Source organism: Girardinichthys multiradiatus, chromosome 11 (assembly GCF_021462225.1).
Source record: "Girardinichthys multiradiatus isolate DD_20200921_A chromosome 11, DD_fGirMul_XY1, whole genome shotgun sequence".
Classification (NCBI taxonomy): Eukaryota; Metazoa; Chordata; class Actinopteri; order Cyprinodontiformes; family Goodeidae; genus Girardinichthys; species Girardinichthys multiradiatus.
The window spans coordinates 6920280-6937072 of NC_061804.1; the positions used below are offsets into that span (position 1 = coordinate 6920280).

General features: G+C 38.9%; 1 protein-coding gene across 2 annotated transcripts; it reads left to right on the forward strand.

Moving 5' to 3' along the window:
* Nucleotides 1-6442: 6442 nt before the first annotated feature.
* sap30l (sap30-like) lies at nucleotides 6443-14702 on the forward strand. 2 transcript variants are annotated; one of them, XR_007040416.1, is made up of 5 exons: nucleotides 6443-7174; nucleotides 9575-9697; nucleotides 12325-12423; nucleotides 13087-13460; nucleotides 14211-14702. XR_007040416.1 is itself a non-coding variant. In XM_047380032.1 (4 exons), the coding sequence occupies exons 1-4, from the start codon at nucleotides 6989-6991 to the stop codon at nucleotides 13213-13215; spliced, it is 537 nt and encodes a 178-aa protein (XP_047235988.1). In that variant the 5' UTR covers nucleotides 6443-6988; the 3' UTR covers nucleotides 13216-14702. The 2 variants fall into 2 exon arrangements, 1 of the variants encoding a protein (XP_047235988.1); XM_047380032.1 differs by having other exon boundaries at nucleotides 13087-14702.
* The last annotated feature ends 2091 nt before the right edge of the window (nucleotides 14703-16793 follow it).

The following is a 16793-nucleotide window of genomic DNA, read 5'->3' on the forward strand; positions in this document are numbered from 1 at the left end:
CTCAGCAGACAATAAGTAGACTTGTGAACAGCATGAGATGTCATTGTCAAGCTGTAATTGATGCTGAAGGGCAAATGACACATTACTGAGACAGTGGCGTTTTTTGTTATGATTTACCCACCACTGTTGTTGGCTTTAGTTTCAATGAATTGTTTGAGATAAGGAAATCACCATTGCATGATTCTACTTAAATGCCCCACCTTCATTATATAACACCACTCTAACATGAACATTTTACATTCTATAAATTTCCCGCAAAAAAACAAATATCCCTAACTTTTTGTGAGCAGCTTAAATTAGGGATTCTGAATTTCCTTTAGGTATAAGTTTGTGCATGTGTGGTTTACCCCTCCGCCCAATTCCACAGGATTTTAGCAGCCTAATATGTAAAAACATAATGCAGTTATAACTCCATCTTTCTACCCTGGAAAACGAACAGTTTAAATAAATCATTAAAAACACAAAATTATAATGACATGCACGCTCATGATGTGTATATGTGTGTATCATTGAACACATTTGTGGCTTTGTCCTGAATTACAGGTTAATTTGAGGTGGGACTTTATTAAATAATATATGTCTGGTTTGTTTTATTAAAGGCTTTAAATTAACTATTAGACAATGACAGGATCAACTGCATACTTTATGATAGCTCTTCATAAAAATCTGCTCTTTGAATAGACTCTTTGGGCATGTTCCCATCCTTTTTCACTTTAATCATCTCAGTGGCTGAATGTGTTAAAACACGTTTTTCAAAATGTTAATGTCATAATCATTTCTGCAACCCACACAGAAGCTGGCAAAGCTTTTAGGTAGCAGTGATTTACTCATCAGTGAATATAGCTCCTCAGCACAGCCTATTTCCTAGAGTCTCCTGGGACATCAAATCACTCAGCTTTTCGCTCCCGCTCCCAGATTGAGGTGTGAGGACAACTTTGAATACACTGAGAGTCCACTTTACATCTTATTGCCTCTTACAGACATTTCCCTGATGATAGCAATATGAGAAACCTGTTAATGTTACACTGGTCCATCATCTGCCACTTTTAAAGTCAATCAGTCAGTGGACAATCTGCATTCTCTTTTACTCAATGAGAGGCAACAGGCTATTACATTCCTGTACTCTCCAACTATCAAAAATATCCTTAGAAAGTCTTTAGGGGGTTAGAAATCATTTCAGAAAATGACAAGATATCCAAATGTCTTTAGCTCTTTTATTGCTTATTTCATGGTGTGACCTTTTATATTATTTGCCTGCCGCCTGTATTAAACATGCTATCTCTTTCAGCTATCAGCTTAGCCTGATGAGGCAGTTTGAATACAAGAGCAAATATCACATCAAGCAAATAACAACAAAATAACTCTGGTATGCCAAAGCTTGCATTTAGAATCACTGCTTTCTGTAGTAAATTCAAGCAACCAATCTGCCACAACAGCCTCTTCTCCTCTGACAAGCTTTAGCAGCAATTTGTTGCCATTTTGCAGGGGAGATGAAGTTGGATGTGGCTGAGATCAGGGAGCTGTTTTAAACCAAAAGCACACTAAAAAAAAAACAATCTTTGTTATTAACCTTATTCTTGTTGGGACCACAGCCATGGTTACAACATGAAAGTCCGGTATATTTTATTTTACCAAACTTGAAAACTATGTCAACACCATTAAGCTCATTTCTCCAGAAAGATTTGGTTCTTATTCAAAATAATATTTATTTAATGGTTGTCTAAAGGTATGCCAATTATTGCCTAAGTTAGTTCCAAGACTAACTTAACTTCACTTCCAGATTCTTCCTAACCCAAACATAAACATTGCATGGTAATATTGCATCAATCTTTTGGTCATGGTTTTCAACCATCTTTGATCAACTTGTTTATATTGTACATAACCAATTAGTCTTCATTATTCTTTAATTCTGCTTGGTAGCTTAGTTGGATTGTTTTAGCATAGTAAAGAGTTTGTTGATTGAAATATGTTTGACTTTGAGTTGACTTATTTTTGATAATAAATTCTTGTATTTTAAGAAATTGTGTGAATTCATTCCATGTGTGTGCAGAGTTTATGCTGTTCAATAATGTCAAAGCTTGGCTCATCCCTTTCAATTGTGTTCTGATGCCACTGCCTTATTAGGCTGGTATTCACAGGACAACCCCTAACAGACCGAAATATTATTTAATAAATATTAAAGTATTAATATTAAATATTAAATAATATATACATATTCATAATTACAACACTCTGTGTAAGCAGATTGTTGCCTTACAGTTTAATAACTCACATAATTTGACAATATGGTTCACATCAAAATGGTCATTTAATGGATCAGAGCTTTGACCAAAATATGGCTGAAAAATGCCTCCCTGAAAACAAGTGGATGAGAAACGCAAAAGCACCATCTTTGTTTCATGAGAGACATCGGACTGACAAAAGCAAACAATGGGCATTAGGTGAAGAATGTTGAATTTTGGCACGTTCTTACTATTGCCTCAGCAAAGAAAGTGTTTTTTGCTCAATCCATGACAAATCAGTTTTTATCTTTTCAGTTTTCAGTGGGGATAAGGATAGCAATCAATGTTGTTGGGAAGATAATCTACCGCATGTTATGAAGCAGAAGCTGCTTGATCAACACATCCAACTGGTTCCAAAAAAAGTATGTTAGGTTTCTGACCTGAGTGAAGTTGAAGTTGTGCTGTAAATTTTTATTTTCCTCGATCACTATGAAGATTTTAAAGTTTAAGTCTTCCAATGTTCCTCAGCCACCACCTCAGCAACTTTACCTAAAACCAGCTGGTAGAGCTCATTACTTTAAACAGAGCAATGCTGGTTTTTACATGACAAACGCAGCTCACCGAGGTATCATTTACCAGCACTCTTTTAGGTTGTGCACAAGGAGTTTTTTTTAGGCCCAAACTTAGGATATTTCAGGCAGAAAGAGACAGCATGTTCCCTCAAGGTGAGTGCAAAGTGACTGTGTGTGCTCTCGTACTTGCTGCTGAGTGAGAACCATTTTTCGCATTTTACCAGCAAAGTGAGGACATTTTGAAAAGTGAGAAAATTTTCTTGGTCCTCAATTATTTTAAGTGCTGTTCTAGGGTTAGGGTTTAGGCTTAGAACTAAGGTGCGAATGGAGTTTAGGTTATGGTTAGGATGAGGGGTGAACTGGTAATGGTTAGGGTTAAGGTCAGGGTTAGGCCATAGAACTGAATGAAAATGAATGGAAGTCAAAGAAAAGTCCCCATGAATATAGTAAAAAATGGATATGTGTGTGTGTGTGTTCCTGTCTTGGCATCACAGTGAGAACCATTTTCCCGATTTCACCATCAAATTGAGGACCGTTTGTACCAAAGTGAGGACATTTTGCTGGTCCTCACAACCTATTTTGCTAACGGTTAGGTTTAGGACTAAGGTGTGAATTGACTTTAGGTTAAGGTTAGGGTTAGGCATGCACTGGTAATGGTTAGGTTTGGGGTTATTGTCAGGGTTAGGGCATAGAAAGGGTTGAAAATGACTCAAAATCAATGGAAGTCAATAGGAGTCAACACATGGTCCTCACTACATATAGCAAAACAAGTGTGTGTGTGTGTGTGTGTTTGTGCAGCAGAGATGTAGTTCAGCTCTTTGTACAAATAAGGGCTGTTTTTTGCTGCCCTTGTGAGGACCCATACAGATAATTCAGGCCATAATGTGCTCAAACAGAATCAAGATGGTCTTCTTCAAAAGATTTTATTTCAGAGGAACATCTACGTGTCTCAACTCCCTTATGACCAAAGTTATATACAGGTGACCTGAATCATTTGTTTATCTAGAGTGTAGAATACGGTGGTCAACAGGTGAAAATATAAGTTATGTTTTCCTTCATGTCTTTTTTTAACAAGTTGTTAATATTGTACAATATTATAAAACAGCAGCATATCTACGTTAGCAAAATTAGCAGGCAACTTCCTCTAGTGGTCTGGTGTACTTCCGTTTTAACTTAGTTTGCAGCTTGTTTTTTCTTGCTGTTTTTGCCATTTGCTGGTTTTTTTTTTCGTATTTGCAGCATTTTTCTGTAGCATTGGTTTTTTGTGTTTTTGTGTTTTGGAGTTGCATCATTTATGTGTTTGCAACGCATTTTTACCATTTGCGGCATTTTTAACTGTTTACTGCACGTATCAAAAACATGCAGTGAGTGAATCCTCCAGCTGTTTTATCAAAGACAAGTTCAACTTTCATGGGGATTTTATGAAACTCATACCACTCCTGAATTATAGTTTTAACCGATTGATAGAAGTAAAATATGATAAGAATGTAAGGAAAGAAACGCTAACCACATTTGTTTTTGGGTTCATTTGTGAAATGAAAATTTCTAAATTCTCAGGTAACCACACTGCAAACATTTATCTTCTAATGGTCAACAACATTTATCCTCAAAGCCATGAATTACACAAAGAATAATGTTTTTTTAGTTTACTTTATGCAAATAGAAAACAAAACTGTATCAATGCAGGAAAATTCGGTTCCACGTCCAGTTTATCCCACTCTAATCCTCTGTCTGTACCTGGCATTGTATGATGCCTTAATTGACGTTTTAGCAGAACGTTTAAGCAGCACAAAACAGTACACACTAATTTTGCTAGACTTCAAGGTTGGGGGCAACTTCGCTTAGGTTTTATTTTTGCTCTAGGAACTACGAAGCTGGGGTCTTTGGGGTTTTCTATGGAGATTAGAATACACTTTGACAATGTATGGAAGATAAACATCTTGTTATGCAGGAGCAGCTGTGTAGCTAACGGCAGAGGAGACAGCCAACAGAATAAGCTGACTGATTGAGGCTGCAACAAAAAGTGTGTCCTTGGAGACGAAGACTGAGCAAAAGAGCCGTTTCCTGAGCAAGGCCTAGGCCTGACCTGCATGAAACAACTACATATTTAGTTGGGTCATGTTCTGAACTGCAAGAAGATCAGTTCAGAACCTAGTGGACTGTTCTTCCTTTGTTATGTCTTTAAATGGGGTGACAGAGCCTTCCTTTCGGATGAGCTGTTCCTATATATGTATTAGACTTTTTTTTTTACTTTAAATCATTCCCATTTTTGAAACAGCACAATCCTTGAGTTTAAATTCAATTTAAATTCAGTATATATTTTGGGGCCATTTCACAATTAATGCAACCTCAGGATACTTTATAAGAAATGTAAAACAAATGCTCAAGTCAACCCAATCATTAAGGAATACTATCTATGCTAAACAGGATTAAACAAAGTGTAACATTCAAAACATTTGTAAATCCAGATGTTGCCTTGCAGCAAGAAGATCCAGGGTTGGACTCCTGGCTTGCAGTTTTTCAGCATGGAGTTTGCATGTTCTTCCCATGCATGTGTGGGTTCTCTCTGGGTACTCTGGCTTCATCAGTCCAAAAGCATGACTGTTAGGCCTAAACCCAGGTGCTCACCTGAACATTAAAGTTACACTTTCTACAGCTTTAAAAAAAAAAACAGTAACTCTAACTCACCATTAAGCAAAGAAAACCAAAGAGAGTATTTCAGTGCAAACACCGGTTGTCATCTTTCAAGAATGGAGGGGGAAGGATTATGATTTGGAGTCTTTTACAGCCACATGACCTGGAAACAGCAACTCCTTACTGTATATTTTGTTGTTTAGCTACTTTAAACTGCAGACTTAAACCAAAATAAGCCATTGGTTTAAAATATTATTATTTCACTACCCTTTCATTTAAATCTTAACATACCTCTTATTCTTAGTGAGAATATCAAAGATATTACCAAAAATATAACAGATGCGTTTACCGAAGAAATGTACTGCTGCCCTTGTTCAGATTCATTTATGAGCTTTTGTCTCTACCTTGTGGTGTATAATGCGATTGCACGATGGTTTAGTCCATTCAGAATAAATGCGGTTCAATAATCAAACTGCGCCTGGAATTATACAGAGTAATTTACAAAAGGTGTTTTATTAAATCTTCACTTTTGTAGAGTTTAAAGTGGTAAAAAAAACATAATCAAGATTTGTAATACACATTTACAGTGGCGATTCGAGGCAAAACTTGGCCACGAATACACAGATAGATAGATAGATAGATAGATAGATAGATAGATAGATAGATAGATAGATAGATAGATAGATAGATAGATAGATAGATAGATAGATAGATAGATAGATAGATAGATAGATAGATAGATAGATAGATAGATAGATAGATAGATAGATAGATAGATAGATAGATAGATAGATAGATAGATAGATAGATAGATAGATAGATAGAAACCGCTCAACTAAATATTCAATTTTTGCGCTGTGTAATTGAAGGCCATTTAATTGTTTACAACGTCACATTCAACGCCTTTTCATAGTAGAAAACGGTTGAAGACTGATGTTTTCTACAGCAAATAGGAATATAGATTTTGCACATTAAGCCCGCCTATCGGGAGAGGTTGACCAATCACCGTCCAGGGCACGAACTTCCGCTACACAGACGGCATGTTCCATTGTACCGAGCAGTTCTAAAAGTGTCGCAGTTTTAAAAGGTGCAGACTTTTAGAATTTCGTTAAAGTTGCTTTGATCGCTGTGACCAGTTGTTGCTTCTTAGTGAGGAAATCAGATGAAGTCGTTAACGGCAAAGTAACGGGCAACTGCCGAGGCAGAGTGTGGTGGTTCTCACCGAAGGAATTCCAGCCTCAGCGGCGGCTCTTCCACCTTCTTCCGCCGGTTAGCACCGTAGCTAAACAGCGCTAACCGCGTTTTTTTACGAACGTGAATCTGATGAGTGGAATGTTTTTAACCCGGAGGAATCTCAGTTCGAGTCGGTCAGACACAGACGACGAAGGCTGTTAGCTCCGTGATTAGCCGCTAAACTCAGTTAGCTACTTAGCTAGCTAACTGCCGGGTTGATTTGTACAAAAACCTTTTAAAAAAACAGCACGACCTGTAAGTCAGATACAAACGTTGTTCTGGTGAATAGTTATTGTTGGGATTGAAATTTCACTACAACCGCGCAGAATGAATGGGTTCAGCACAGAAGAGGACAGCCACGACGGCCCGCCAGCTCCTCCGTTTTACGGCCAGAGCTGCTGCCTGATCGAGGACGGAGAGCGCTGCGGCCGCTCGGCTGGAAACGCCTCCTTCAGCAAGAGGATCCAAAAGAGTATATCGCAGAAGAAGCTCAAGCTGGACATTGACAAGAGTGTAAGAACACTGTGTTCTGTTTATGTACTGAAATCTACCTTAAAGCAAAATGTTGACCTCCGTCTCCTCAGCTGCAGTTGATCTGCTGATGTTTACTGGGTCCCGCACGTCGTCTGCTGCTTTAACCGTCAGGCCTTATGTAGGACAGCACTGTTGGCCCAAAATCATCTTCCAGCGGTGTCGCAGTTTATTCTAACGCATCTTCTTTGCTTTGTTTCAAGGAACACTCACTGTTGCTAAATCTCGTTGTTTTTTTGTTTTTTTTGTGGGTTCGTAAACCGTTCCAGTGCTACCAGTTGAAATTGTTCCCGATGCCAGTTATGGATTCTTACAGCGTGATAACTTTCAATGAAAACACCCCAGTTTCACAGTATTTACACAAACATGATTTCTGTGAAGAACTTTAGTTATTCATTCTCTCGCTAAAACAATGCAACATCATTATTTCAGTTTCAATTTGTGCAAATCAACAACAGACACTCATTCAAACGATTATTGATCAAAAAGACATTTTTTAGAGCCTTTATTGTCTTGCAGCGGGGAAATTCAGCTGTGTCAGCAGCCAAGTAAAAGGCAAGGAGGCATTCTGAATGCTGAGGAGGAAATGAAGGATGTTGAGCAGGGATGCATGTAAACATCTCTAGGACTAGACCTGTTATGTACCTTTGTTAAGCATGGCATAATCAGATGAATGAAATGTGCAAGCAGCTAAGTAGAGTGATTTGGAAACTTGCAAAAAGTGCATTTGTAACAGTTGGGGGGGGAAAAAACAACAGCACAATCCAAAAAGATGGAAAAACTACAAAAGCCGTCTTATTAGTCGGGGTGTCTTCCGGCTCTCAGTTGTGTAACAGACTTGTCACTCTGTTTTCCAACTGTAGTTTTTATATTTTATTTCGGCTGCGTCGAGGTCTAGCCTCTCTATATTCTCTACAGTGTTCCCTTAATATTAGTGGTGGGTTGTGCTTCTTTAGTTTCCGCAGCATCACTGTTCTTGTTTGTTGCAAATGGAAATACGTTTGCCTTGAATGCACGTATGTGAAGTTGTAGCAGCCGTCTTTTAGCCAAATGTCGGACACTGTATTGTAACTAGGGTTGGGAATCGTTTGAATTCGAACGATTCCGGTCCTTTATGATTCTTCATTCCGATTCTTTTAACAGACATGTTTTAAAAAAAAACAAAAAAAAAAAACGTACATGGTTGAAGTGAGATAGCTTACCAGAAAAGGTCCGAACTTCTATGTGAATTTTCATTCTATGAACGTTTTACTTTTTATGAACTTTACTATGAATTTCTCACAGCAATTTCAGGTCGTTTGTCTATGAAAAAAAAAAAAAAAAAAAAAATACATGGGCTAACGTTAGCTGGGTATTTGTATTTGAGTTGACCCATCGAGCAGGACTTGTTAGTTGCCTCGATGTTTTATAGTTTTAGGTACCTGATTGTGACTGCGGTGCTAGGCTGGGTGTCTGAACCAGAGGAAGGCCAGTGCTGCACCATCTTCTTCTACACCATGAATCCAGAGATGTTTAATGATCATGTTGTTCGTTCTCCATCCTTTGCACGATATAATCTCACTGGTCATTTGTTTTTTTGTTTTTTCAAAGTTAAGCCACCGACACACACTGTCCATGGTTATTCACACACTTCCTGCAGATTTTTCTTCGCTGGTGTTTGACGGTTTCTTTTTCTTCTGGGAGAATCGTAATAATCGTCCAGGTTTCTATCGATGCTTGAGATTCGATGCCCAACCCTAGTTGTAACAGTGCTCCATACATCCAGGGAAAATTACAGTCACTAAAGAACTTTTTCTGGCATCTCATTGAAAGGACCTTAAGTCACAGGATGATCCGTATGATGGAAAGTTTTAGTGGTCTCAAAACTGGAACTTTTAAAAATCTTTGGTATACCTTAATGTCATAAAAAAATATGGTTACAATGTTTTCTGGTATATATTGTGATAAAGATCTAAACATTTTAGAGCCAGGAAATGTTTAACTGCATTCAGTCTGGAGCCTTAAAAACACAGTTAATGTTCTAAAAATAAAAGTCACCCATTATCACAAAAATGATTGGTTATGATCACTGATTTGTTTTTCCTAGTGTATTCTAAACCATAAGATATTGCATTAGCTGATAAGGAATTTGTGAATTAATTTGTTTATTTGACACAGACATAGACAAAATAGAATAGTTGACCGACAATAATGAGTTATCCAACTCTTTATCTACTAAACTACTGGTACCACACAGTGAGCTACTCTTTACAGGAAGTGTCACAGATGAAGTGGAAGTATGACAGCAGATTTTCAAAAGAGCTGTTTGTCAGAATATACAGTTTTCTATGAAAGACCTCGAAGACACTAGATAATCTAAAGATGCATCTCTTGACCTTTCAGGTGCGGCATCTCTACATCTGTGACTTCCACAAGAATTTCATCCAGAGTGTCCGCAACAAGAGAAAGAGGAAGACCAGTGATGATGGAGGGGAATCCCCTGATCACGATGTGGAGGTGCCTGAGGTAAGCAGAGTAAAAAAAACCAGTCAGCAGCACCACGCCACCTGACGTGTGCAGTCGCTGCTCTGCTCCTAAATGTTGCTTCATTTCAGCATGAGCACACTACAGTTACAGACCCGGGATTTGATTCAGTGCATCTTTGTGGTGTGCCATATAGTTGCCATGATGCATATTATTGGAAGTAGTAGAAACATATTTACAATAAATAAAAGTTTGGTTTTTAAGATGAACATTTCAGTTCCAGTTTCTGAGAGAAACACCGCACAAAACCATGTAAAACTACCATATACGCAGAGAAGACCAATAACTGAAGTATTTTTCAGTCAAGGCGGGATATACTCTGATATACTAATATGCGACGTAAGGAAAGTACCCCTTTTGTTTCTAGGATTTTATGTATCAGTACAAAAACACCAGGTCCTGTCCAGGTTCCTAAAACAATCAAATTCCACTTTGTCGTTATTTATTAAACGTAAATGAAGTTAAAACATAAAAGAAATTGAACTTCATTAATTCACAGAGAGAAAAAATGTTCACAATTGGAGAACATGTAAGAGACACACTAGTCTAAGTGGAGACATCCCTGCAAATTTAGCCCAGGGTCAGAGCGTGCAATGCTCAGGGAAATGACAAAACCCCAGTAGCTCCATCCCAGAATCTACAGGCCTCAGCATGTTAAATGTTAGAGTTCATAACAGGGCAAAAAAGCCTGAATACGTGTTTTCATTTGTTTGGATGAGTTGAAAGAGAAACCCTCTTCTCTCTACAATAAATGTGTCAGGTTTGCCAAATTTTATCTGAACAAGATGTTTAACAACAATGCACAGCAACATGCTTGGAAACAAGCAAACACAGCATCAAACAGTCAGTTCAGACACCTCATACCACATGGCAGGCACAGTGGTGGAAGGGTGATGATTTGGGGGTTTTTTTCACAGCCACACGACCCAGATACCACAACATCCTCTGTATACCGAACAATTCTAGGGTTAAATATGCAGTCATCTGTCTGATACCTGAATCCTGTCCCAAACTGGGTCATAAACAGGACAGCGATCCCAAATACAACAGCAAATATACAGGGGTTGGACAATGAAACTGAAACACCTGTCATTTTAGTGTGGGAGGTTTCATGGCTAAATTGGACCAGCCTGGTAGCCAGTCTTCATTGATTGCACATTGCACCAGTAAGAGCAGAGTGTGAAGGTTCAATTAGCAGGGTAAGAGCACAGTTTTACTCAAAATATTGAAATGCACACAACATTATGGGTGACATACCAGAGTTCAAAATAGGACAAATTGTTGGTGCACGTCTTGCTGGCGCATCTGTGACCAAGACAGCAAGTCTTTGTAATGTATCAAGAGCCACGGTATCCAGGGTAATGTCAGCATACCACCAAGAAGGACGAACCACATCCAACAGGATTAACTGTGGACGCAAGAGGAAGCTGTCTGAAAGGGATGTTTGGGTGCTAACCCGGATTGTATCCAAAAAACATAAAACCACGGCTGCCCAAATCATGGCAGAGTTAAATGTGCACCTCAACTCTCCTGTTTCCACCAGAACTGTCCGTCAGGAGCTCCACAGGGTCAATATACACGGCCGGGCTGCTATAGCCAAACCTTTGGTCACTCATGCCAATGCCAAACGTCGGTTTCAATGGTGCAAGGAGCGCAAATCTTGGGCTGTGGACAATGTGAAACATGTATTGTTCTCTGATGAGTCCACCTTTACTGTTTTCCTCACATCCAGGAGAGTTACGGTGTGGAGAAGCCCCAAAGAAGCGTACCACCCAGACTGTTGCATGCCCAGAGTGAAGCATGGGGGTGGATCAGTGATGGTTTGGGCTGCCATATCATGGCATTCCCTTGGCCCAATACTTGTGCTAGATGGGCACGTCACTGCCATGGACTACTGAACCATTCTTGAGGACCATATGCATCCAATGGTTCAAACATTGTATCCTGAAGGTGGTGCCGTGTATCAGGATGACAATGCACCAATACACACAGCAAGACTGGTGAAAGATTGGTTTGATGAACATGAAAGTGAAGTTGAACATCTCCCATGGCCTCCACAGTCACCAGATCTAAATATTATTGAGCCACTTAGGGGTGTTTTGGAGGAGCGAGTCAGGAAACGTTTTCCTCCACCAGTATCACGTAGTGACCTGGCCACTATCTTGCAAGAAGAATGGCTTAAAATCCCTCTTACCACTGTGCAGGACTTGTATGTCATTCCCAAGATGAATTGACACTGTATTGGCTGCAAAAGGAGGCCCTACACCATACTAATAAATTATTGTGGTCTAAAACCAGATGTTTCAGTTTCATTGTCCAACCCCTGTACAACAGTCAAAGTCCAGACCTGAACCTCATTTAAATGCTGTGGCAGGACCTTAGGAGAGCTGTGCAAAAACAAATGAAAACCTAAATGAACTGAATCAAAGTAATGAATGACAAATGACATCATGAGGGGTGGATCTATAAGCTGATGGGTCATGAGATGTACTTTGATTTTCTACACACGCCTTTTCCACATCGGGCAAAGAACAGAAGGGAGTCTTGTGCCCATCCATGTAATATGTCAGTGATCGGGGAGATTCTCATCACTGTGTTGGTATTTTTAGGTGGATCTCTTCCAGCTTCAGGTGAACACGTTGCGACGCTACAAGCGACACTACAAGCTGCAGACCAGACCCGGCCTCAACAAGGCCCAGCTGGCAGAGGTAACCACACACAAGACAAGTTAACACTGTTGCATCACTTCTTTGCTGTTGTTTTTAACTTGTATGCAGAAGGTCATATAGCAGCTTCTGTCCTGAGCTACCAACTGTCTACAGAAGGATCAAATCCATTAGTCTATCTCATTTTTGTCTTGTCGTTTTTGAGTTTTATCAAGCATGACTATTAAAGAAAAGTAATCTGTGCTCAGTGTTGCTCAAACCACAAAAACTGCATGAATACCTGCAACTACTATATATTCATTTTCAGCAGAGCCAACTTCTATATTAAACTCAGACACTCAGTGTTTGTTGGAGTTTTTTTATCAAAGAAATGAGGCCTTTTCATTTTCTGGTCACATGAGCCATTTTTAATTTGCTATGTGATCCAGCAGGGGGTGCTCTATGTGCTTCTTTTATCCTATTGATGACTCAAGTGGTCTGTTGGCAGTTATGTGGAAATTCAGTTGCCTAGAACTGTTTTATTGCTTTCAGTTAGTGGGACAGAAAGCAGGAAGAAATGGAATGGTGTCAGGTGACCAAACCAGTTCCTAACAGTTTTTTATATCTTCAGGTAAAAACTGCCTCCAGATCCAGCTGCGGATTAACTTGGGATCTGCAGCCCAAATAACCACCTTTATTTCTTATTTGCTCTCTGCTTCTCCTCAGACTGTGAGTCGCCACTTCAGGAATATTCCTGTAAACGAGAAGGAGACACTCACCTACTTCATCTACATGGTGAAGAGCAGTAAGAGCCGCCTGGACCAGAAGGGTGACGGAAGCAAACCGCTTGACTAAACTTCCCTCTGCCACAACCGCAGCAACAGCAAACCTGGACACTACTATCAGCAGCAGCAGCCTCGTCTCCATCCCTTCCCACTGTCGGACCAGAACCCTTGCCGTCCTCTCAGGACGTTAAACAGAACTGGAGGAAATGTGGAGGAAGGATGAGTTCGCTTCCACTCGTTTTGCTAAACCTGGATTTGGTTTCTTGTTGTCACTGACTTCTCCACAAAGTCTGTGGAGGACCAAGACTGACTGAGGTGATTTATGTTATATTACTGTAAAAAAAAAAAAAAAAATACAGCATCTGATCTGAAACAACCCAGCTGAATGCAATGTACAATATCGCTGCCTTAAGAGTTAAAAAAAGGGAGGGACAAGAAACACTTTGCTGGTCATTTTTGGTTCCTCTCTTTTTAGCTGGTGAAAAGACTCACATTCAGAGGGAGGAAGCTGGAGGGGGTTGAAACAAATGAAATGTATGGAAAAGCACACAATCCAGGTTCAGGTTCACTTTACAGCTCCGAGTTAATCACATCATCAGTAATAATGTCTAAAATGAAATTTAAAAGCCTGGCTGCCTGTTTTCAGATGGAATGTGACTGGATTTAAAGATGGTAAGGAAGGATGTAGCTCTATGAGCCTCTTTTTCTCATTAGAACTTTATTTTTTTGGGAACACACTGATTTATTTCTTTCTATCAAGGGTGTCAGAAGAGTTTCTTTTAAGTTTGGCTGTTAGTCTGTGTTGTTTGAAGCTGTGTGCATATTTAACAATGAATTGACCCCGCCCCCCCCCCCCCCCCCCCCCCAACATAAAATTATAAATCTATTGCTTTTTATACCTCGGAGCAATGTTTGTGGTGGACAAAGTCTGCTGCTGCAGAAGAATAACTGACATATTATTGTCAAACCTTTTCACCCAGTTTTTAAGAACTGATTACATGGAAATGTTCCTATTGCTGACCTTCTTCCATATTGGGCTTAAAGTCTTCACATTTTGATTTCCAGCTGAAATGATCTGCTGTTTGAAAGGACTAGTTTCCATCTGAAATGGTTTGGTTATCGGCACAGAAGAAACCGCCCTGCTGAGGCCTTCGGATTCTTCAGAACCATCATCCTCCCGCTGTTTTTGTGAACTGAACTCACAGTTTAGGATTTCTGTTGCTTTTTGTTTTCCGTTTTTGTTTTTCAGTCTGTACCTTTTCATTTTGCTTGTAGGTTTCTTAGTGTCATGTACGTAGATGACATCCATCTTTATTAATACAGGTCATGCCTCATTATACTGGTGTATTAGAAAGAAAAGAGAAAAAGACATATTTAAGTATGGATTCGTATTGCTCTTAATATTATTAATAAATGTATTGTACAGGCAGAAGAACGGATTGGGGCTTATTTTGTTAGTAGGTTGGAACGTGTAGCTACAAGTATTCATGAGCACCTTCAAACACAATCAAAATGTTAGGTTTTTTGTATGTTTTATAATTAAATGAATAATTGAGATTGTGGGGTTCTCAGAATATTAAGAGTTTTTAATGTCTTGCCCCCAAAAGATAACTGTCTTAGATTCATGATTTTGAGTAAATTTAAGCTCTTTTTATTCCTGGAGACACTGACAAGATGGTAAGGTTTTAAAAGGCTGAATTTTAGACCACTCCTATGGTTTAAAATTCACCAGTCAAAGAACCGGAGTCTTCTCCGCCTGGTTGAATTTTAGAAAACAACAGCCTTTCTCCTCCAGCACCTATGGCTGTGCACTGCCATGTCAGCTGACTGAAAGGAGACTCTTGGACCTTTCCATCACTTAAAAAAAAGAAGACAGCTTCAGCAGTTTGTAAATGTTTCTGGTCATGAAAACTATTCATATTAAGGTAATGCTGTTTGAAAACTGCAGCTGGGAAGCCAGGAGTGGCTTGTTTCAAACGCAGCCAACTGCAGGCTCTATAAGAGCAGATACCCTCAACTAATTAACCAACTAATATCAGATTATTTTATTGGTTCATACCTCATTTTATACCAGTGAACATTTTATTTCTTGCCCATGTACCTAAGATTTGCATTTTAATTTTGTTTTCTTACCACTTAGTCATTTTAATAAGAATGCTCATTACACTATATTTGATTGTATATTATTTGTTGCTCAGTTGACTCTTATGACACGCGACAGGTTAAGACTCCTGATTAAACCAAATTAGGTATGAGGGATATTATAGCCATTATTTCCCTCAGTTGACTGATTACATTATTGAAAATGTTTAACTCATCTAAATGGCCTAAATGTCTGTAGGAAAAGACGCAGAATGGATTTAAAATTCTGTGACACGGTAATAACTTCAACAGCTGAATTCAGTTCTATCCAATAAAACTGCTACTCCTAACAATGTGATTAACTTAAATCTAATCCCCTTATCCTGAAAAACCATGAGGCGACAGTGGACAGAAATGACTCCCTTTTCACAGGAAGAATCCTCCAGCGGAACAAGTCTGGTTGGTCATCTGACCGAACCATCTGGGTTTTAAAAAGACTGAAAGAAGATGGAGACAAAGAGGAGGGCTGTTGTTAATGCATGGCTGTCTCCAATAATGGTATCCATTGACGTAAGAGAAAGGTGAAGGAAAAGTAGGCAGTGCATCCGGTCTTCCAGCAGTCGAGGCCTATGGCCACATAACTAAAGGACTGACTTGCTTCAGCTATAAGCTTCATCTTGGAGGAAAATGCTGGAACTAATGGACAAGGTTTATGCTTCTGTAACTGAAACAATGAGCTGGTTCCACAGGAGAGGATCCTGATAAATAAAGGGTCCGTATTCTACAAGTAAACCTGTTGTATTGTGACCTAACACGTTTTGTTCTAAACAATGACACCTTTATTCAAATAACCCTGTAATGCCAGAGTTTATTCTAAAGTTTTTTTGAGAGAAGTCCATTTTTTGCTGCCATCTTTTAGCCTTAAGAGAAAACTAACTTGTATTTTATACATGAGGTAGCCGAAAGAGTTATCCCCAGCAAGTAAGATACTAACTGCTCACAAACTCTCCAGAAAAAAACCCCCATTAAAAACAACCGGAAAGTTTTTCAGTAATAGAATCCACCACCAGGGGTCACTGTTGATCCCTCTATGCAGTAAGGGTGACTTTATTTGAGCTTTTTACTGTTTGGAAACATTATCAGGGATGATTTCGGTGTTTATTTCACGTAAAAAACACATAAACCCTCAAATTCAGAGCGCTTTAAAATACTTTCAATTAGGACAATTATTTTAAAAACAAAAATAAATAGCTAAAATGCTGGATAAATTCCTAACATGAAGGTTGTTTTTCTAAACATATCACTGGGGATTCTGGAAGTACTGTTCTTAACAAACTGCATATAAATGATTTAAAAACATTTTCATTTGCGCATGTCTGTTTAAGAAAATCAGCTTTAATTAAAATGTAAGTTCTTTAAAAAGTCAAGACAATTTTGTAAGGCATAGTGCAAGGTAACTGTTTTATTCTTGGGAAAATAACTTTATAAGAGCCTAATCTGAATTTCTTAACAGTGAAATATGACGTTTAAAGGAAATTATGAAAAGAAGCACGGGAATTTCACATG